This window comes from Oncorhynchus kisutch, linkage group LG6 (assembly GCF_002021735.2).
Source record: "Oncorhynchus kisutch isolate 150728-3 linkage group LG6, Okis_V2, whole genome shotgun sequence".
In the NCBI taxonomy this organism is placed as follows: domain Eukaryota; kingdom Metazoa; phylum Chordata; class Actinopteri; order Salmoniformes; family Salmonidae; genus Oncorhynchus; species Oncorhynchus kisutch.
The window spans coordinates 34,041,530-34,064,330 of record NC_034179.2 but is presented as its reverse complement, the minus strand read 5'-3'; the positions used below and the strand labels follow the sequence as shown (position 1 = coordinate 34,064,330).

Sequence of the window (22,801 nt, the reverse complement as noted above, 5' to 3'; positions counted from 1 at the left end):
GACGCTTTTATCCAAAGTGACATACAGTCAGACATGCATACATTCTCAGAATTGGTGGCCCCAATGGGAATCAAACCCACAATCCTGGCTTTGCATGTGCCATGCTCTACCAACTGAGCCACAGAGAACCACAAGAACAGCCCTATCCCTGAGAGGTATTGACGTAGTGTGGTGGCGTTAGGGCTCCCTCCCTCCCTGGCCTAGGAGGCCATGGCATTTCTCACATACACTGGTAGCCTTGTCTGGAAATCTCATTAGTACAGTCTGTACAGAGACGTTTGTTCGTTCCCCTCTTCGCTCTATTTTTGTTAAGTCTGCCAAAAATAACCTTTTCTCAACTGAGACTGAGAGAGCAGCAACAGCTCTCATGAGCTGGAGGCACCTGTGTACTTTCTACATTTAGGCAAGAGATTCCCCTCTTGTTATGTGGTTTAGACTGTGTTTATTGTAAACATGTATTTAAAACAGTTTCATATAGACTGTATCTGCTATAGTCGTTTATCCATTATCAATATATTTTGATTGTGTTTGATCAGCTATATCCTATTGGTTTTGTTTCTTTGCATTTGTTTTGTGCACAATATTGATCTCTCTCGTCTGTCTCTCACTCACCCTTTCTCTCTCTCTCTCTCTCTCTCTCTCTCTCTCTCTCTCTCTCTCTCTCTCTCTCTCTCTCTCTCTCTCTTGGTCTGCCTCTCTCTCACTCTCTTTATCTCTCTCTCTCTTGGTCTGCCTCTCTCTCTCTCTCTTGGTCTGCCTCTCTCTCACTCTCTCTCTCTCTCTCTCTCTTGGTCTGCCTCTCTCTCACTCTCTTTCTCTCTCTCTCTTGGTCTGCCTCTCTCTCTCTCTCTCTCTCTCTCTCTCACTCTCTCTCTCTCTCTCTCTCTCTCTCTCTCTCTCTCTCTCTCTCTCTCTCTTGGTCTGCCTCTCTCTCACTCTCTTTCTCTCTCTCTCTCTTGGTCTGTCTCTCTCTCTCTCTCTCTCTCTCTCTCTCTCTTGGTCTGCCTCTCTCTCTCTCTCTCTTGGTCTGCCTCTCTCTCTCTCTCTCTCTCTCTTGGTCTGCCTCTCTCTCACTCTCTCTCTCTCTCTTGGTCTGCCTCTCTCTCACTCTCTCTCTCTCTCTCTTGGTCTGCATCTCTCTCTCTCTCTCTCTCTTGGTCTGCCACTCTCTCTCTCTTTCTCTCTCTCTCTCTCTCTCTCTTGGTCTGCCTCTCACTCTCTCTCTCTTGGTCTCTGTGTTTCTCGCTCTCCTTCTGTCTTTCTCTCTCCCTGTCTCTCAGGGGGAGGATGGAGCAGCAGGTCTGTCAGATGGTAAGGATCCTCTGTCTGTCTCTGCTGTACTGTGTAGTTCTGTGCTCTGTTAGATGACAGGGATATTACCTGGGTCCACAGCCTACCCGAGTGACAGCAGTAGCAGCCTAAGCCAGCCTTTGATGATGGTGTGAAACCATACTGTAGCTTACCACCTGTCTGTCATTGGGCTTCTCTCAGCAACAGTAAATGCAATCAATCAGTCTGAGCCATCATACTGTGGTGTGTCTGTAGCTCCACCACATATGATTTGTAATGGTAAAGTCTTATCTAGATTCCTCAGGCATGTAGATGCATTAGTAGACTTAGTTCAGGTGTGTTTTACTGGGGGGTTATATCACGTATATATGTGTACTAGCTATTGAATGCAGTCTCAGGAATAAGCCCACATGTAATACTGACAGCCTCTGACGTCAAGGTATATTTGGGAGCTACAGGTGGGTTATCAACCTAATCCCCGTGTGTGTTCCTTCTCCTTCCTCCGCCAGACGCAGCGCGGGCAGCCGCACACGCACGCACTGCCTCCACCAGTCTGATCCATGAGACAGATTTGGCTGTGTCCATCAACGACCTGGACAACCTCTTCAACTCAGACGAGGATGAACTCACGGTCAGTGTGTGTGTGTGTGTGTGTGTGTGTGTGTGTGTGTGTGTGTGTGTGTGTGTGTGTGTGTGTGTGTGTGTGTGTGTGTGTGTGTGTGAAGAGGATGAACTTGCGGTGTGTGTGTGTGTGTGTGTGTGTGTGTGTGTGTGTGTGTGTGTGTGTGTGTGAAGAGGATGAACTTGCGGTCATTGGGGCCTGCCAGCACTATAGCCTGCCCGCTGCACTAAACCACAATAAATATCCCATTAGCTAGAGTACCGCCTGGCAAGTGTGTGTGTTGGTGAGCCAGAATGTTGCGTGCATGCAGTACATCAGCGTCTATGGCTGACATGTCATCCTACAACACATTACAGTGTTATCGGGCTACGTTTACACAGACCCTGATTCTGATCTTTTGCCCAATTATTGGCTATATATCTGCTCTGATTTGTCAAAAACTTGTTTAAACGCGGAATAGATTCAAAAAGGCTTTCCCCAGCCCGAAAGGTGGATATGGATGGCTTCCAAAGGACTCTGTTTTGACTTTGGCCCCCACAGAACAGAACAGTCACAGTCCAGCCCCCTCTGAGACTGTCTGGCACCAACAACACTGCAAAAGCACACTGAGGGCTGCAATGCCACCACTGGGTTAAGGCCTGCCAACCGGGTTCCCCGACCCCTCACTGCAGGGGCTTTGTTGTTGTCACATCGATTTGTTGACTGTCACTGTTCTCGGGTTTCAGAAAATGTGTAATATTGATTTATGTTTTGTTATACAGTTTAGTCTCATTGAGATAAAATATATATAGAGACGTGTCATTTAATTTTGTGTGTTGTTTTTGTGAATAAACGTTTGAATGTTTTGAATCTTATTTTTGCCATGTCTTTGTTTATATGTTCAACAGCCTGGTTCCAGACGAGCAGTGAATGGAACAGGTGATAAATTTGGCAACAAGGAACCAAAGCCAGCCATTCTGGACCCAGTCTCTTGCATCAGTAAGCCTGCTTCTCCCTGCTCTCAGATCAGCCTGTTCAATCAGCTCCTAGGTCAATGCTTATGGGATAGGATACCACTAAGCACTGACCCAAGATCAGCTTTCCCCACTCCTCAGCCTAAGGATAATGCACTGAAAATGTGCTTGAGGCAACTCAAACCCATGCAGAAACTCATAATATAACACTTGGAAAGCACAGCCTGTTCATACTCATTAATTCACTAATGAAGCATGAAGCTTCTTCAGTCACTAGTCTTAGCACATGTTTGCATTCCAAGATCCATATGTATCAGGCATCTCAGTAGGAGTGCTGATCTAATATCAGGTCTCTATGTTCATAAGGCAAAAGGCAAAACTGATCACAGATCAGCACTCCTACTCAGCCCAGAGATGTTGTTTACCTATGCTGCGCCCCCTTGTGGTGATAAGAGTTCTACAGAAGTCACTGGCTGTCTGAGCGACCCTGCTCCACTCCAAACAGACAGCTCTGAGCCATGGGGCAGGAACAAGTGTCTCATTATCTACCTCTCTATGTGACTAGTGTATAGCTTTGTGTGTGAAACAAGGTGTTTGTTGCCTCAGCAGTTAGACTGTCAAACTGTTGATCGTACCTGTTGAGCCATGGCTGCCTTTGAGACTTCAGATCTTCACTTGTTGTTGTCACTGAATGAGAACCTTGATTCCTCTCTAGTCTCTAACGCCCCCCCCCCCCCCCCCCCTTCTTAATTTATCCCTATCTTTCCCCTCTCATCCCTCTATCTCCTCTAGGCTCGGCAGATTTGCACCAGATGTTCCCCACTCCCCCCAGCCTGGAGCAGCACATCATGGGCTACTCTCCCATGAACATGGGCAGTAAGGAGTATGGCGGCCTGGAGGTCGGACAGGGCATGACCAACCTGGACGGTACCTCGTCCCTTGGGGGACACTTCAAGATCGAGGTGGAGGAAGGCTACTGCAGCCCCAAGCCGCAGGAAATCAAGGTGGGTTTGGCCCCTAATTTTCAACTTGACCCCCTCTCTGACCCTGATTAGAAGTCATGGATAACTCCTCTGCATCACCTAACTGTTGCTGAACTTAGGACTGCTGGTGTTTTCTAGCCTAACCATGCCCAGGAGTTACAATAAGGATGAATGAAAAAGTCAATTGAAGTCATAGTACTGTAGCATCAGTGTACATACAGCACATGGTCTAACCCCAGTGTCATACGCCACCGCTCCCTGTCTCTCCCCCTCAGGACTTCTCGTTTGTGTACAAGCCGGAGCTGTGCCAGGCATTTGTGGGCTGCTCCATGTTTGCCCCCCTCAAGACCCTGCCCAGCCAGTGTCTGCCCCCTATCAAGATGCCAGACGAGTGCATCTACAGGCCCAGCTGGACCACCGTGGGCAAACAAGAGATGCTCAACCACCCCCATGTGCCTTCCATGGCCTACCTCAACAAAGACAGGTAAACATATTTCCTTCAAGTACATAGTCCAGAAACCACTTTTCTCCTCACCTGCCATTGTATTGGTGTGTGGTTGTGCATTTGAATTGTCTGATAGAGTAAATCAATCAATCAGTCAATCTCTATATGAACCACTCATAACTAATGTGTTTTGTCTGAATGCCTAACTGCTAGGGGCCCATCTGCTATGGGATGGCTGTCTGTCTGCGTGGCTAACTGACTGTCTCAGGACCCTCTCCTCTGCTTCTAAAGCCTGTGGAACCAATGGAGACTTTCCCAGCTGCTCCAAGGATTTTTTTTTTTACAATTCGTAATGCTCATCTGTGCAGAGGGATACTGAAGCTGCAGTGTAATTTAGACTTAGACGATACAGACACACACACACACACACACACACACTTGGGTTTATCCCCCTACCCCCTGAGGAGCCTGTTCTATTCCTCAGGCATGGCTGATTGAGAGGAGGGGAGATGAGTGTAGAAAGCATGGTGGTGATTGAAGGTGAGGATTATTATCCCTCGGTACTGAGCCTGGTCTATCAAATCAAATCAAATTGTATTGGTCACATACACATATGTAGCAGATGTAATTGCGGGTGTAGCGAAATGCTTGTCTTCCTAGCTCCAACAGTGCCGTAGTATCTAACAGTGCAGTTGTATCGAAAAACGATTCACAACGATACACACAAATCCATAAGTAAATAAATATTAGATTGAGCAATGTCGGAGTGGCTTTGACTAAAATACAGTAGAATAGAATCCAGAAAATACATATGAGATGAGTAAAGCAGTATGTAAACATTATTAAAGTGACTAGTGTTCCATTATTAAAGTGGCCTGTGATTTCATGTCTATGTATATAGGGCAGCAGCCTCTAAGGTGGAGGGTTGAGCAACCGGGTGGTACCCGGCTAGTGATGGCTGTTTAAACAGGCATGCCCCAAATTATGCAGAGAGGTACAGCTATGATCATACAGCCATATATTAGGGAAACAAACCTGGTTTTGCCATTACTTATAAAAAACTTCAAATCACTCAATTGCCACCATATGGTAATTACACTACTAGGAAAAAGGTCCGCAATAACAGTACTACTCATTGGGAGTTTTTGTTTCGGAGGTCTGTAAAATGAAAATGATAAACTCCCTTGGAAAGTGGTGCCAGGAAAATAACCTCTCACTCAACGTCAACAAAGCGAGCTGATAGTGGACTTCAGGAAACAGCATAGGGAGCACGCCCCTTTCCACATCGACGGGACCGCAGTGGTTGCCGTACCAGGCAGTGATACAGCGCAACAGGATGCTCTCAATTGTGCATCTGTAAAAGTTTGTGAGGGTTTTAGGGGCCAAGTCAAATTTCTAGTGGTTAAGAGCGTTGGGCCAGTATTCACATGTTTTATGTAACCTTTATTTAACTAGGCAAGTTACTTAAGAACAAAGTCTTATTTACAATGACGGCCGACCCCGGCCAAAGCCTCCCCTAAACCCAGACGACGCTGGGCCAATGGGACCCCTTGTGATACAGCCCAGCATCGAACCAGGGTCTGTAGTGACACCTCTAGCACTGAGACGCAGTGCCTTAGACCACTGCGCCACTCAGCAGTCCAGTAACTGAAAGGTTGCTGGTTTGAATCCCCAGGCTGACTAGGTGGAGAGAAACAATCTGCCGTTGTGTCTTTGAGCAAGGCACTTAACCCTAATTGCTCCTGTAAGTCGCTCTGGAAAAGAACGTCTGTCAATTGATGTAAAACATTAGGACCTTGCTGTTCCTCTGTCTGGGTAGAGGGGGATATAGATGGGGCCTCTGTTCCTTGCAGAGTGCTAAGAATGGCAGTCAAGTCCCAGAATGTCATGGGAAAGCCCTATAAGGTGGTCATGCTGTTTTTACGACCCTCACTACTTAACCTGCCCTACTGCTGTGTAAGGGTTGCATCCCAAATAGCACTCTATTTCCTTTATAGTGCACTATGGGCCCTGATCAAAGGTAGTTCACTGTATAGGGGTGGAGAGAGAGGGAGGAGGCAGGGGCCTACTGCTTTAGGTTCAGCCACAATGTGTTTCTGTCCCACACATATGTAAGTAGCCTAGGTATGGACAGGGACAGGCTGTGCTGTGCTCTCCTGCCTCTTTAGCTCTCATCACAGCTGCTCTCCTCCTCTCGCCAGGCCCAAAAATAGACTCATCTCCCTAATTGAGTGGCTGCTTCAAATGGCAGCGCCTTCCTCAGTGGCATTGGGATACCCCAATAGATACCCCAATAGATACCCCAATAGACAGGCAGACACTTTTCTCTGCTTTTTTGTGAACCATTCCCCCTCTTGACGGTTGTGGTGTTGTTTTACCTCTGCTGTATAATGGAGGTTTAGTTGATACTGAAATGAACTGTTGAGGGAGTTTTTCCTAGCCACCGTGCTTCTACACCTGCATTGCTTGCTGTTTGGGGTTTTAGGCTGGGTTTCTGTACAGCACTTTGAGATATCAGCTGATGTACGAAGGGCTATATAAATAAATTTGATTTGATTTGATTTGATTTGATTGTTGTGTTACTGTATCCCAAGCTCTGGTTTGTTGTGTTGTTTTGAATCAAGCTATAGCACAGGGTTCCCCAATTGACGACCTGCGCGACTCATTTTGTCCTGCGGGTGGTTTTATTTGGCCCACCAATGTTTTGTTGTTCTTCAATTTTCATTGTTGGACATAAAAAAAACTGTAAAAACACCAGGAAATCAGCTCCAAGCTATTTTAATTTGGGAAATGTGTTCCTAGGTATTTCCACGCATAGTAGAGAGACGTGATCATAATTATACAAATGTAAGCAGTCTACAAATGATTTGTAATTATGTTGCGTCCCCCGACCATTCATTCAAGTTGATGATCCCTGCTCTAGCATATTATCCCCACAGGCTGGTTTGTGTGACTGATTCCTCTCTTCACTTCTCTCTGTCACAGTAACATCCCCAGTGTGGGCAGTGCCATGGACCAGGACTACAGCCAGAGTTACACACCCCAGACCCATACTCCCTTCATGTCCAACAGTGCCCCCCCCAGCAACAGTGGCACGGGCATCCTGCCCTCACCGGCCACCCCGCGCTTCTCCGCCCCGACACCACGCACTCCCCGTACCCCACGCACCCCCAGAGGGCCCGCCAGTGTCCAGGGTTCGCTCAAGTACGAGAACTCGGACCTCTACTCGCCTGCCTCTACCCCCTCCACCTGTCGACCCCTCAACTCAGTGGAACCTGCCACCGTGCCCTCCATCCCCGAGGCCCACAGCCTCTACGTCACCCTCATCCTCTCTGAGTCCGTCATGAACCTCTTCAAGGACTGCAACTTCGACAGCTGCTGCATCTGCGTGTGCAACATGAACATCAAGGGGGCCGACGTGGGGGTGTACCTGAGCGACCCCACGGGAGAGGCCCAGTACCCCTGCACCTGCGGCTTCAGCGCAGTCGTCAACCGCCGTTACGGCAACAGCTCGGGCCTCTTCCTGGAGGACGAGCTGGACATCATCGGACGCGACTCGGACGTCAGCCGCGAGGCGGAGAAGCGATTCGAGGCACTGCGGCAACACTCGCTGGAGAGGACAGGGGGAGGAGGGAGGGGGGAGAGGGTACCAGACGAACTGATCTTACTGCTACAGGACCAGTGCACCAACCCCTTCTCTCCCATGGCTGGGATGGAGCCTGACAGCCTGGCAGCGCGGGGGCCCGGGGGTTGTCCAGTGCCGGCCTGTGTGAGGGTGGAGGAGAGGGACTTCCACAGTGACTGCTACATGGCCCTGGAGCACGGCCGCCAGTTCATGGACAACATGTCAGGAGGCAAGGTGGACGAGGCCCTGGTCAAGAGCACCTGTCTCCACCGCTGGTCTAAACAAAATGGTAAGAAAAACACAATTTTGTTGTTCTAACCATCATTAAAGTCCATGTCTGATACATTGATACCTTGTTCTTTGCATTTGGCCCTTCAGAGCTTCAGATGGCTAGCATAACTAACCAACAGAAACCAGTCTGTTCATTTGTCCTGCCAGTTAGCGGTATGTTGATATTTCTAGTTATATTTCTCTCCTCCTTCTCCTCTCCCCAGCGGTGGACATCAGTGCTCTGTGCTCTCAGGACGTGTTGCGGGTGCTGCTCTCCCTCCAGCCTGTACTCCAGGATGCCATCCAGAAGAAGAGGACGGTGCGCTCCTGGGGTGTTCAGGGACCCCTCACCTGGCAGCAGTTCCACAAGATGGCTGGACGGGGCTCCTACGGTAAGCCACCAGGGACTAAATTCTCCAAGAGCTAAAAACTCACGTAGGCAGATACGGTACAGATCAGTAGTCATCTCAGTCACACTGCTCTAGTCCAGATGTCAGCTCAGTGGGGAAGCTACCACTGCTGCTGTGATGGGTTCACTTTGGGCTTTCAATCCTTCTCTGAGAGGTGACGGGTGGCACGCTGGCTTGTTTAAGTAATTACTCACTCCCTCTGTTCCTCGCCTCCTCTTCACCTTCTCTTACACCTCTCCACTCCTCACTCCTGCTCCTCTCCTCCTCTTCAACTTCTCTTATACCTCTCCACTCCTCACTCCTGTTCCTCTCCTCCTCTTCACCTTCTCTTATACCTCTCCACTCCTCACTCCTGTTCCTCTCCTCCTCTTCACCTTCTCTTATACCTCTCCACTCCTCACTCCTGCTCCCTACTCATCTCTTCACCTTCTCTTATACCTCTCCACTCCTGCTCCTCTCCTCCTCTTCACCTTCTCTTATACCTCTCCACTCCTCACTCCTGTTCCTCTCCTCCTCTTCACCTTCTCTTATACCTCTCCACTCCTGTTCCTCTCCTCCTCTTCACCTTCTCTTATACCTCTCCACTCCTCACTCCTGTTCCTCTCCTCCTCTTCACCTTCTCTTATACCTCTCCACTCCTCACTCCTGTTCCTCTCCTCCTCTTCACCTTCTCTTATACCTCTCCACTCCTCACTCCTGCTCCCTACTCATCTCTTCACCTTCTCTTCTCTCTCCTGCCTCTCTCTTCCCGCATCCTTCCTTCTCCTCCCTCCTCCCTCCTTCTTCCTTTCATCAGGCACAGATGAGTCTCCTGAGCCCCTGCCCATCCCTACCTTCCTGGTGGGTTATGAGTATGACTTTGTGGTGCTGTCGCCCTTCGGCCTGCCCTACTGGGAGAAGCTGCTGCTGGACCCCTTCGGCTCCCACAGGGACGTGGGCTATCTGGTGGTCTGTCCCGACAACGAGGCCCTGCTCCAGGGGGCCAAGAACTTCTTCAGGGACCTCACCGCCGTCTACGAAGTAAGGCTGGAGAACGTTACAACGTTAACGTCAATTTACCATGCAAGAGATGGGGCATCTTTGGAGAGCTGAAGCAAGACGTTTTTCTTTAGGAAAAATACAAAAAATCATGAAAATGACCATAGGAGTTGAGAGTTAAGAGGCTATGACCATAGGAGTTGAGAGTTAAGAGGCTATGACCACAGGAGTTAGGAGTTAAGAGGCTATGACCATAGGAGTTGAGAGTTAAGAGGATATGACCTTGGGAGTTAAGAGGATATGACCTTGGGAGTTGGGAGTTAAGAGGATATGACCACAGGAGTTAGGAGTTAAGAGGCTATGACCATAGCAGTTGGGAGTTAAGAGGATATGACCTTGGGAGTTAAGAGGATATGACCTTGGGAGTTGGGAGTTAAGAGGATATGACCATAGGAGTTGGGAGTTAAGAGGATATGACCTTGGGAGTTAAGAGGATATGACCATAGGAGTTGGGAGTTAAGAGGATATGACCATAGGAGTTGGGAGTTAAGAGGATATGACCTTGGGAGTTAAGAGGATATGACCATAGGAGTTGGGAGTTAAGAGGATATGACCTTGGGAGTTAAGAGGATATGACCTTGGGAGTTGGGAGTTAAGAGGATATGACCATAGGAGTTGGGAGTTAAGAGGATATGACCATAGGAGTTGGGAGTTAAGAGGATATGACATTTTGGGAAGTGAATTGAAATGTCAGTGTGATAAATAGAAAAACACCTAATTGAAAACAAAGGGCACTTTTCAATTATTGAATGAAATGGAACCATACCTTGCTATCCCAGCCTACTGTACGTATTGATCACAGAAACAATAGCCTGTCTCCTTCAGTTCTGTACCATTCCTTATTGGACTGTCTACCTCGACATACATTCACTCAAGTTGTTCGTTCCTGTGCTGTTGTCTAACCATTCCGCCATCCCTCCTCTCTTTCCCTCCCTCCCTCCTTCTTCTCCTTCCATCCCTACCCCCACTCTCCATGTGCCCTGCAGTCATGTCGTCTGGGCCAACACCGCCCCATCTCAAAAGACCACCCGGACGGCATCGTGAGAGTGGGTGGAGCGGCCGCCAAGAAGCTGGCAGAGCAGCCTGTCAGCGATTGGTTCCTTAAGGCTGCCAGTGGTAACAGTGACGCCTTCGCCAAGCTCAAGCTTTACGCTCAAGTCTGCCGCTACGACCTTGGTAGGTTCCGGTGACGACACGGTCGGACCTCCCATGCCCATATTGCCAAGAAAATGGTTTTACAACATTTTACAACAACATTTCTATTTTTCTATATATATATTGGTTTGTAAAGTCTAATGCGAGGTCGTTCACATAGCTTATGAATGAGATTGTGTTAAAGGTTGTTTGACTACTGTTAACCTGTGCTTTCTGCTCCTGTCTCTCTCCTCAGCTCCATACCTCGCTGCGCAGCCTTTACACAGCTCCCTCCTCGCACAGCCCACACCCCCTCCTGCCTCCAGCCAATCCTCATCCATGCAATCCTCCGGCTCCTCCTCCAACACCTCGACCGGCCCCCAAAATTCAGTGACCCCCGGAGGCCCCTCCCTCCCCAACAGCAGCGGCAGCGCGCCTAGCAACAGCACGGGTGTAGCCAACAGTGCCAACAGCGCGGCATCATCAGGGAGCGCGCCCAGCAGCGGGATGCAGTCTGCCAAGCCCAGCTCTTTCCCTCCCTTTGGGACCATGGGCTTGCAGAACCAGGGCCTGGATGGTGGCACCCAGGGAGGGCAGCTGGGCCAGCAGAACACAGGACTCCCTGGGGGGGACTCAGCCAGCCAGGCACCCACTGAACCCCTAGAGAGGTAGCTACAACACCAGGGTCCGCATTCACTCATATGTACACACACACACACACACACACACACACACACACAGTGCCTGGAGGGAATCCCCATTCCTCGTCCTAACTCCCTTCTCGCTCTTGTCCCCCTCTCCAGCACCATGGAGCGAGAGAAGGTGGGTGTGCCGACGGACGGAGAGTCTCACGCCATCACATACCCCCCGGCCATCGTGGTGTACATTGTGGACCCGTTCACCTATGAGGAGCCTGAGGCGGGGTCCAGTGTGTGGACCCTGGGCCTGCTGCGCTGCTACCTGGAGATGCTCCAGTTCCTCCCACCACACATCCGCAACGCTGTCTCTGTACAGGTAACCTCAACACAACTCTGTCTCTGTACAGGTAACCTCAACACAACTCTGTCTCTGTACAGGTAACCTCAACACAACTGTCTCTGTACAGGTAACCTCAACACAAGTCTGTCTCTGTACAGGTAACCTCAACACAACTCTGTCTCTGTACAGGTAACCTCAACACAACTCTGTCTCTGTACAGGTAACCTCAACACAACTATGTCTCTGTACAGGTAACCTCAACACAACTCTGTCTCTGTACAGGTATTCTCAACACAACTCTGTCTCTGTACAGGTAACCTCAACACAACTCTGTCTCTGTACAGGTAACCTCAACACAACTCTGTCTCTGTACAGGTAACCTCAGCACAACTCTGTCTCTGTACAGGTAACCTCAACACAACTCTGTCTCTGTACAGGTAACCTCAACCCAACTCTGTCTCTGTACAGGTAACCTCAACACAACTCTGTCTCTGTACAGGTAACCTCAACACAACTCTGTCTCTGTACAGGTAACCTCAACACAACTCTGTCTCTGTACAGGTAACCTCAACACAACTCTGTCTCTGTACAGGTAACCTCAACACAACTCTGTCTCTGTACAGGTAACTTCAACACAACTCTGTCTCTGTACAGGTAACCTCAACACAAGTCTGTCTCTGTACAGGTAACCTCAACACAACTCTGTCTCTGTACAGGTAACCTCAACACAACTCTGTCTCTGTACAGGTAACCTCAACACAACTCTGTCTCTGTACAGGTAACCTCAACACAAGTCTGTCTCTGTACAGGTAACCTCAACACAACTCTGTCTCTGTACAGGTAACCTCAACACAACTCTGTCTCTGTACAGGTAACCTCAACACAACTCTGTCTCTGTACAGGTAACCTCAACACAACTCTGTCTCTGTACAGGTAACCTCAACACAACTCTGACTCTGTACAGGAAACCTCAACACAACTCTGACTCTGTACAGGAAACCTCAACACAAGTCTGTGTGTGTTGATGAAATATTGTGTCTGGCATTGTCAAGAAGTGTCTGTTTATTTAGAATAAACTATCACTAACATTTGCTAAGACTTTGCTTTACTGCTAAAGATGTCAGACGGGACAATCTGTATGAAAGAAGACAGAACAGGGCACTGTATGTAATGTACAGTAGTTTTATTAGCGTTGTATGCTGACCTGCTGGTATGCACCTCTCAGATCATCCCGTGCCAGTACCTGCTCCAGCCGGTGAGGAGCGAGGAGCGTCATATCTATGCTCAACACCTCAAGTCCCTGGCCTTCTCAGTGTTCTCCCAGTGCAGGCGGCCCCTCCCCGGATCCACCAACGTCAAGTCACTAACCGGCTTTGGCCCTGGCCTGGCCATCGACACTGCACTGAAGAGCCCAGAGGTACACAACTCATCCTGACATGATCCTAACTAATATGCAGCTTTATCACCAGAGATTGGCATGTCTGGACCACAGGGACAGCTGTGTCTGAATCAGTGATTTGATTTAGAGTGGGGAAACCAGTTGTAGGAAAGCATTGACTTGAATGGATGAATGAAGTGGAGGGAGAGCAGTAAACCAGCAGACCGGCTCCACAGCCCTCTGCTCCTCAGCCCTCTGCTCCTCAGCCCTCTGCTCTCCAGCCCTCTGCTCCTCAGCCCTCTGCTCCTCAGCCCTCTGCTCCTCAGCCCTCTGCTCTCCAGCCCTCTGCTCCTCAGCCCTCTGCTCTCCAGCCCTCTGCTCCTCAGCCCTCTGCTCCTCAGCCCTCTGCTCCTCAGCCCTCTGCTCTCCAGCCCTCTGCTCCTCAGCCCTCTGCTCTCCAGCCCTCTGCTCCTCAGCCCTCTGCTCTCCAGCCCTCTGCTCCTTAGCCCTCTGCTCCACAGCCCTCTTCTCCTCAGCCCTCTGCTCCTCAGCCCTCTTCTCCTTAGCCCTCTGCTCCTCAGCCCTCTGCTCTCCAGCCCTCTGCTCTCCAGCCCTCAGCTCCTCAGCCCTCTTCTCCTCAGCCCTCTGCTCCTCAGCCCTCTTCTCCTTAGCCCTCTGATCCTCAGCCCTCTGCTCTCCAGCCCTCTGCTCTCCAGCCCTCAGCTCCTCAGCCCTCTGCTCCACAGAGAGGGAGCACTGAGCTGGAGAGAGGGTTATACTAACCCCCTTAGTCCTGGAACAAGACCAGTCGAACTTATAACCCTCTTCCTTCTCTACAGTTTTCTTTCCATTATCTGCTTGGCTAGCTCTCTGAGACCTCCCTAATGGATTCCAGGCTGCAGGTTTAGACAGGGAGAGGCCCTAGACTGGCACCCAATCCTATTTAACTCTCTCAGGCCAGCCAGCCACTACATTGCATTTCCCCCTGTACACAGTGGAGTGGAGTGGGTACTAGAGCTACTTAGCAAGCTGGATAAATGTCATCTCTTCAGGGATTTGGGTGGGGAGAGGGGACAACAGTAGTGATACTTTTGGAGTGTTGGCTCAGCCGACTAGCAACTCAGTGATTCTCATGTGTCTTTCTAGTCCTGGAGTAGATAGATGTAAGTCCTGAATTGTGTTCAGGAGGGCACAATGTACCCAAACATGTTGCAATGGAAGACAAAAAGATATCAGAGTTATTTAAAATTTAAGTAGTACCTCCCAGTTTCAAAACATGTTCTACCTAATAAACATGACCCTTGTATAACCCCTAACCTTTGACTCCTCTCTCGTCGCCCAACAGAGACCAGAGTGTTTGCGGCTATACACGCCTCCGTTCATCCTGGCGCCGACCAAGGACAAGCAGACAGAGCTGGGGGAGACGTTCGGGGAGGCCTCTCAAAAGTACAACGTGCTGTTTGTGGGCTACTGCCTGTCCCACGACCAGCGCTGGCTCCTGGCCACCTGCACCGACCTGTACGGAGAGCTGCTGGAGACCTGCATCATCAGCATCGACGTGCCCAACAGGTGGGACCACATCATCCTCACCACCATCTAGAGTCAGCAAACCTCGAGCAGAGCAGAGCATTACAAATGGCAGGCTATTGCAGCTAGCAGTTTTTTTTTTAAAGCAAAACGATGTTTGTTTTGCATTGAGTTTTTCGTTTTTTTAACGAAATACCAGGTAATGATGAAAACTGTCTAATAATGAAGTGTAGTAATGAATATTAGGTCAACAATCTACAACTTCCCTTCCAACCTGGCAACTCTAGTGATTTGTAGTAACAAGTGTTGTGTTAAATGTTCAGCTGTCGTTTCAGTGTGTGACAGAATGTGTGTGTGTGTGTGTTTTTGTTTCGACATAGAGCGCGGAGGAAAAAAGGCTCTGCCCGGAGGTCGGGCCTGCAGAAGCTGTGGGATTGGTGCTTGGGGCTGGTGCAGATGACATCAGTGCCATGGAGGGTGGTGATTGGTCGACTGGGCAGAATGGGACATGGCGAGTTGAAAGGTGAGGTGGAGCCTTCTATTTTACTGTTAAACGTAAATTTTCTTGAGTTTATTTTGTCTTACTCGTTCACTCACTCACTCATCTCTCTCTCTCTTCCCCTCTCCCTCTTTCCTTTCTGCCTCGGTCCCAGACTGGAGTATTCTGTTGAGCAGGAGGAACCTGCAGTCTCTGAGTCGCCGTCTCAAGGAGGTGTGTCGTATGTGTGGCATCTCTGCCTCCGACACTCCCAGCATCCTTAGCGCTTGCCTAGTCGCCATGGAGCCTCAGGGCTCCTTTGTCATCATGCCAGGTACTACGTTCTCCAGCCCTTTGTGTGTGTGTGTCTGATGGATGATGGCAGCCTATCATAATGCATGTCGCTCCCTGTTGTTATCAGATTGATGGGTCTGAGGACAGTGCTTCTCTCAGCCATAAACCACTGGTTCTCTCAGTCATAAACCACTGGTTCTCAAACTCCATTGATTTCTGTGTGATGTGATGGAGACTGGCATGGACCATTGATACTGTGGGTGTATAATATGGGTTTACTGCTGTATATGAGGAGGGGCTGGACGGGTCCCTCCGGACCAGTGGTTTTGGTTAAAGGAGATGGATGTCTCCTCTCCCAGGACTTGGCTTTGACCCAGACATTGTGGGTTATACTCCACAGATCCAATGATAATTATAGAATACAATAGAGCACTGGACTGAATAATAATGGCCAGTTGAAAGATCGAGGTTGCTTTTATTGGCACCACTTACATTTTTGCTGCATTAATGAAGTGTTGTTACTAATTAATTGACTGATTAATGCATGAAAGCTATAGCAGATGTCACCTGTTTCCATTTGTGTGTATACTGTCTGTGTTCAATGTAGATTCAATGAAGATGAACACATTGTGAACCTGACTTCCTCTCTCTCTCCAGACTCTGTGTCGACAGGCTCAGTGTTCGGCCGCAGCACCACTCTGAACATGCAGACGTCCCAGCTGAGTACTCCTCAGGACACATCCTGTACCCACATCCTGGTGTTCCCCACCTCAGCCTTTGTCCAGGTGGCTAGCTCCAACTACACTACTGACACCAACATAGATATCGCCTTCAACCCCATCCCCGGTGAGTCTACTGTACCTCTGCTCCCCCATCTGGCCTCAACTCTCAACTTTGACCTGACCTTTTTCTTAACCTTTTAACCTTATTGAAAATAATTGATTTAGTCCATTGGAAAGAAGTCGTTTTTTTGAGTTTCTCTCCTCTTCTCCTCTGTCCAGATGGGTCGGACGCCATTGGGATCTTTGACCTGCTGGACCAGGAGAACGACCTGGTGGACCCCGACATCATCAATATCCTGCCCGCCTCGCCCACCACCTCGCCCGTACACTCCCCCGGCGGCCACTACCACCAGGGGGGAGACGGCAGCAAGGTAGGCCCACCACACCACAACATGTCTCACCTGTGTAGACTATAAGAGGTACTCCAGCACAGACTATATTGAGGAAAAATCTTGAACTGAAAGGGGCAATCTGTCACATGGATGAAGCTGGAGAGACGAAGCAGGTATAGGAAGTAAAACATTTCATACAGAACGGACATGGAACGAGACGGTAACAGCGTCAGTAAACGGATAATACAGACAAAAAAACATCAGTGCAGCAGCAGGGAACAGAGCAAGGAAATACACAGATGCTTGAGTGAGTCCAGGTGAGTCCAATGTTGCTGATGCGCGTGACGAGGGAAGGCAGGTGTGCGTAATAGATGATAAGAGTGAGTGATGCACGGCAGACGCCAGGGGGGTAAGAGCGGAACAGAAGAGACACAATCTGCAGTTGCTACATCCATTTTCATACTTTTAAATGAATTAAATATACCCATTGATTATTGAAGCATATAACTTATAAATGCCTCATGAGCTTAGTTTAAATGTCATCAAGGACAACAACCACCCGAGCCACTGCCTGTTCACCCCGCTATCATCCAGAAGGCGAGGTCAGTACAGGTGCATCAAAGCTGGGACCGAGAGACTGAAAAACAGCTTCTATCTCAAGGCCATCAGACTGTTAAACAGCCATCACTAACATTGAGTGGCTGCTGCCAACATACTGACTCAACTCCAGCCACTTTAATAATGGAAATTGATGTAAAAATGTATCACTAGCCACTTTAAACAATGCCACTTAATATAATATAATGTTTACATACCCTACATTACTCATCTCATATGTATATGTAGATACTGTACTCTATATCATCTACTGCATCTTTATGTAATACATGTATCACTAGCCACTTTAAACAATGCCACTTAATATAATATAATGTTTACATACTCTACATTACTCATCTCATATGTATATGTATATGCTGTACTCGATACCATCCACTGCATCTTGCCTATGCCGTTCTGTACCATCTCTCATTCATATATCTTTATGTACATATTCTTTATCCCCTTGTATATAAGGTAGTAGTTGTGGAATTGTTAGGTTAGATTACTCGTTGGTTATTACTGCTTTGTCGGAACTAGAAGTACAAGCATTTCGCTACACTCACATTAACATCTGCTAACCATGTGTATCTGACCAATACAATTTGATTTGATTTGATACCCCCCATCAGAATAATAAATAAGCTGGTTTCTCTTCTTTGTAAACAGAGTAATTCAAACTATTTTTTACATTGTATCAACAGAAAACATGGTTAAAAGTATAATTAGCTCATATGTCTATGAATCTGAGAGTTACATTACTCCAGCCCTCAGCTTTAAACCAAAACAGTGATAGGCTATCGCTTTGTTATCGTTTCAATGGCAGATTGCCCCTTTAAGATGAACACAAAGATGACATTTAAGTTAAGTAACTTAATAAAGTAGATTTGGCTTGGATTGATAATGCTAGTGCTACTTAGTTTTCTTGAACAGTTCTGTAATGTATGAAAAACCAAAAAGACTTTTACAGTGTACATTATTACACGCCAGAGATGAACTCATCTCCCTCCTCTTCCCTTTCAGGGCCAGAGTACAGACCGGATGGAGTCCCACGATGAAGCTCCTAACATCCTGCAGCAGCCCCTGGCCCTGGGCTACTTTGTGTCCACAGCCAAAGCCGGCCCACTGCCTGACTGGTTCTGGTCAGCCTGCCCTCAAGCTCAGAACCAGTGTCCCCTTTTCCTCAAGGTAAATCTGTCAGGCATCTGCACTCATACTCCTTGGCCCATATTCATATTGTCTCAGAGTACGAGTGCTGATCTAGGATCAACATTCTTGTAGTCTGAGACGCTTTGTGAATACAGGCTCTGGATTATAATATGTCTTCTGATCTAATGCCACTTTGACGTCATTGTTAATATTCATTTTTCAAATAATTGTTTTTGACTTGACAAGATTCTGTATCAAGCGATCATAGTTAATTAACACATCATTTTATTTGAACCTAGATTGTATTCACTTGCTCCAGATATCAGTGATTGACGGACTTTTGTTTGCTCTGGTATTACTGTGTGAATGGTTTAGCTAGGCCTGTCACTGACTTCCTTTGTGTCTTGTCTTTCCCCAGGCCTCTCTGCATCTCCACGTGTCTTCAGTGCAATCAGATGAACTGCTGCACAGCAAACACTCCCACCCACTCGACTCCAATCAGACCTCAGACGTACTCAGGTAAACATTGGGGATGGGCATGAGTAATCAAGTAATTCAAATCAAATCAAATGTTATTTGTCACATTCACCAAATACAACAGTGAAATACTTACTTACAAGCCCTAACCAACAGTGCAGTTTAAGCAAAATAGTAAATAAATACCCACCAAAAATATGAATAAGAAATAAGAATAACTAATAATTAAAGAGCAGCAGTAAAATAACAATAGCGAGGCTATATACAGGGGGTACCGGTACAGAGTCAATGTGCGGGGGCACCGGTTAGTCGAGGTAATTGAGGTAATATGTACATGTAGGTAGAGTTATTAAAGTGACTATGCATAGATAATAACAGAGGGTAGCAGCAGTGTAAAGGGGGGGGGAATGCAAATAGTCTGGGTAGCCATTTGACTAGATGTTCAGGAGTCTTATGGCTTGGGGGCAGAAGCTGTTTAGAAGCCTGATGGACCTAGTCTTGGCTCTCCGGTACCGCTTGTCATGCGGTAGCGGAGAGAAAAGTCTATAACTAGGGAGGCTGGAGTCTTTAACAATGTTTAAGGCCTTCCTCTGACACCGCCTGGTATAGAGGTCCTGGATGGCAGGAAGCTTGGCCCCAGTGATGTACTGGGCCCTCTGTAGTGCCTTGCGGTCGAGGCTGAGCAGTTGCCATACCAGGCAGTGATGCAACCAGTCAGGTTGAGGACCTTTTGAGGATCTGAGGACCCATGCCAAATCTTTTCAGTCTCCTGAGGGAGAATAAGTTTTGTCGTGCCCTCTTCACGACTGTCTTGGTGTGTTTTGACCATGATAGTTTGTTGGTGATGTGGACACCGAGGAACTTGAAGCTCTCAACCTGCTCCTCTACAGCCCCATCGCTGAGAATGGGGGCATGCTCAGTCCTCCTTTTCCTGTAGTCCACAATCATCTCCTTTGTCTTGAGCACGTTGAGGGAGAGATTGTTGACCTGGCACCACACTCTGACCTCCTATAGGCTGTCTCGTCGTTCTCGGTGATCAGGCCTACCACTGTTGTCATCGGCAAACCTAGTGATGGTGTTGGAGTCGTGCCTGGCTGTGCAGTCATGAGTGAACAGGGAGTACAGGAGGGGACTGTACTCCCTGAGGGGCCCCCATGTTGAGGATCAGCTTGGCGGATGTGTTGTTGCCTACCCTTACCACTTGGGGGGCGGCCCGTCAGGAAGTCCAGGATCCAGTTGCAGTGGGAGATGTTAAGTCCCAGGGTCCTTCACTTAGTGATGAGCTTTGAGGGCACTATGGTGTTGAACACTGAGCTGTAGACAATGAATAGCATTCCCACATAGGTGTTCCTTTTGTCCAGGTGGGAAAGGGCAGTGGGGAGTGTAATAGAGATTGAATCATCTGTGGATCTGTTAGTGCGGAATATTTGAGTACTCGAACGGATGTCAAATACTGTAAAACTATTTGGTGGAATGTGCTTTGTGGCTGCCCGAACAGGCAAGTGAAATTAACAACATTAGTTTGTTTTGACTAGTGTCCATTTGTACATGTGCATTTGCGAGGCACAACAAAAAAGAAACCAATCCAAGCATCGCACTGTTCTTCTCCCTAAATGTCCTTTCCCCTCCATATCTCATTCACTCAGTTGCGTTCCGACCGCTCCCTCTACACACACATACTGAGTAATGTACGTAATGGTTATGATGAATTAATCATTGTTGCTATCTGATGGCATATAGATAAATGTGCACCTACTGTATGTTTTTCCAGCACGGACCTTGTGTTCTAAAAATGTGTTTTTCCATTTGATAAAAAAAAAAACATGTGAGTACTCGAACAGTCAAAAAATGTCAAATTCCCATCCCTAGTAAACACACACATACACAGAAATGTATTTCCATTCAAAGTCCTATTTTCCCTAACCCCTAACCCTAATTATAACCGTAACACTAAACCTAACACCTAAGCTTAAAATAATAAGGGATAATATATATATTTTTCCATCCTTGTGGGGACTTTTGTGGATTTCAGGTCCCCACAAGGATATAAAAATGAGACCACACACGCACACATTATGCGGTCACAAATACACTCCGCAGTCAAAGGGTCAATCTCATCCACGGCTCAGCCATTAAAGATCTTAGGACATGCTTTCAATCAATTTCTGGTCTATCTAAAGTGCTTATCAAAGAGAGAGTAATGTATTCCACTTGATCTCAAGGTTTTTTTGCTCACTTTGAGAGGTGTGTTCGTTGTGAATAACTCCTCCTCTCTCCTTCCCTCTGTAGATTTGTGCTGGAGCAGTACAATGCCCTTTCCTGGTTGACGTGTGACCCCGCGACGCAGGATCGGCGCTCCTGTCTGCCCATCCACTTTGTGGTGCTCAACCAGATGTACAACTTCATCATGAAGATGTTGTAACAAATAGCCTAAAGGGTGGAGGGGAAGGGGAGACAATTACGGGACATGCCAAAGGAAATGCCAACCTGGCAGGGTGATGCTGGACTTGAATAGGAGTAGATTAGAGAAGGCTGCTGGATGGAAGGAATGCCTTGGCCGTAGCGACGCCAATAGATACGGGTCATAGAAACATCTCAGTCCGCTCCTACCACTGTGGTGGAAGAAGAAGAAGGGAGATTTCTGGAACGGGTGATGCTAATAACAGGAACAAGAGAAAAAGAGAGAGATCTCGGTTGCCATTGTATTTGCTGTGGTAATGCCATGGTAACACTGTGGCAAAACCGTTTGGGAAACATGTAAAGTATTGGAAATCAAGTCTCATTTCAGTGATCGAAACACTTGAATGGATCCTTGGTTTTAAGACCCGAAAAATTCCCTTTTTTCCTTTGGATGACATTTTATCCAAATGAAATGCCTGCATCTATCTTATTTATTGTAAGTTTTTAAATGTATGATTTATCTTAATCGCTTTTATATATAATAAATATCTTGAAGGTTTATATCGCCTTCCTGCTTTAAGGCAATTGGTCTAAGATATATGTAATCTTCTTAATTAAAAAACAGACAAAACCCCCCAGAAAAATGAAATAAAGTCGCAGTAGTTTGCTTTTAGAGTATTATTTTTTGTATTGGGGACAGAATATTTGTATTGTCACGATGTACAGAAGAAGTAGATTGGAGAATTATGTCCATGCCTTTGTGCGTGGAGGATTTACAGCTAAGCTGTAGCAGCAGAGGACTTGTACAGCAATGAAGTTCACTGTGTTCAAATAAAGAGGTACATTGTCATATATAGTATTTTATACCACACATTTAGACAAAAAATAATAAACGGCAATATATATAAATAATTATATATGAATGCCGTGCCAGCGATGGGTGGTGCGGCTTCTGTTTTAGGAATAAAGTGCGTCAACTCAATTTTACCTGTGCATTTGTTGTGGTTCTTGCTTACTGGGAGAGGGATTGTGAGGTGCAATTATTTGGAAGAAAACCATTGGCTTCTTTTGGATGTAGCTGACCTCAGGTTTGACCCCTGTCTGGTGACAGATCTTGACAGAGGAATAAAAAAGAATAGAGCAAAAAGAGCTCCTATCCTTTCAGATATGCAGTGTCCTTTTTAGCACATCCCTCTATACCGCTAGCCTGGCGAGCCAGCCTGAACTTGCGAATTTACATGAATGGTCGCTACACAGATAGCGCAGCTGTAATCAGTCTGATATATACGAGGATACTATGCCTCTTCTTATCCATACAAATCCCAATTGGCTTTTGAGGTTTATTTTTTTGACACCATTTCTGAGTGGTTACGGATGCATTTAGACCAACTCTATTTTACTTCTATGTGATAGTAAATGTGTGGTGTAAATGAACTTTAACCGGATATGGAGGGAAGCCCATGGATATGCAGTGTTTATTTGTGCACAGAGGAAGATTGATCTCTTGTATCTTCGCCTGTTCGGAATAAAACTGTACTTTCACTAAAATCCAATGTCATGTATCTTCTCTTGCATACTTCTGACACCTCAACATATTCATGCATAAGACTGCAAGACCTTTTCTATTGTTAAAATC

The 22,801-nt window shown here is 47.4% G+C and overlaps 1 protein-coding gene across 1 annotated transcript in view; it reads left to right on the top strand.

Moving 5' to 3' along the window:
• med13a (mediator complex subunit 13a) overlaps positions 1-22,712 on the top strand; it is a 110,524-nt gene extending 87,812 nt beyond the window's left edge. Inside the window, exons 11-30 of the mRNA XM_031826638.1 lie at positions 1,281-1,311; positions 1,800-1,921; positions 2,800-2,890; positions 3,658-3,869; positions 4,124-4,332; positions 7,279-8,207; positions 8,413-8,580; positions 9,395-9,618; positions 10,623-10,812; positions 11,027-11,438; positions 11,574-11,784; positions 12,974-13,165; positions 14,472-14,695; positions 15,034-15,176; positions 15,307-15,465; positions 16,083-16,271; positions 16,427-16,578; positions 18,163-18,327; positions 18,707-18,807; positions 21,055-22,712. Of these exons, the coding sequence (XP_031682498.1) occupies positions 1,281-1,311; positions 1,800-1,921; positions 2,800-2,890; positions 3,658-3,869; positions 4,124-4,332; positions 7,279-8,207; positions 8,413-8,580; positions 9,395-9,618; positions 10,623-10,812; positions 11,027-11,438; positions 11,574-11,784; positions 12,974-13,165; positions 14,472-14,695; positions 15,034-15,176; positions 15,307-15,465; positions 16,083-16,271; positions 16,427-16,578; positions 18,163-18,327; positions 18,707-18,807; positions 21,055-21,187 (4,257 nt within the window). The 3' untranslated portion in view covers positions 21,188-22,712. The remainder of the gene's footprint in view (positions 1-1,280; positions 1,312-1,799; positions 1,922-2,799; positions 2,891-3,657; positions 3,870-4,123; positions 4,333-7,278; positions 8,208-8,412; positions 8,581-9,394; positions 9,619-10,622; positions 10,813-11,026; positions 11,439-11,573; positions 11,785-12,973; positions 13,166-14,471; positions 14,696-15,033; positions 15,177-15,306; positions 15,466-16,082; positions 16,272-16,426; positions 16,579-18,162; positions 18,328-18,706; positions 18,808-21,054) is intronic.
• The last annotated feature ends 89 nt before the right edge of the window (positions 22,713-22,801 follow it).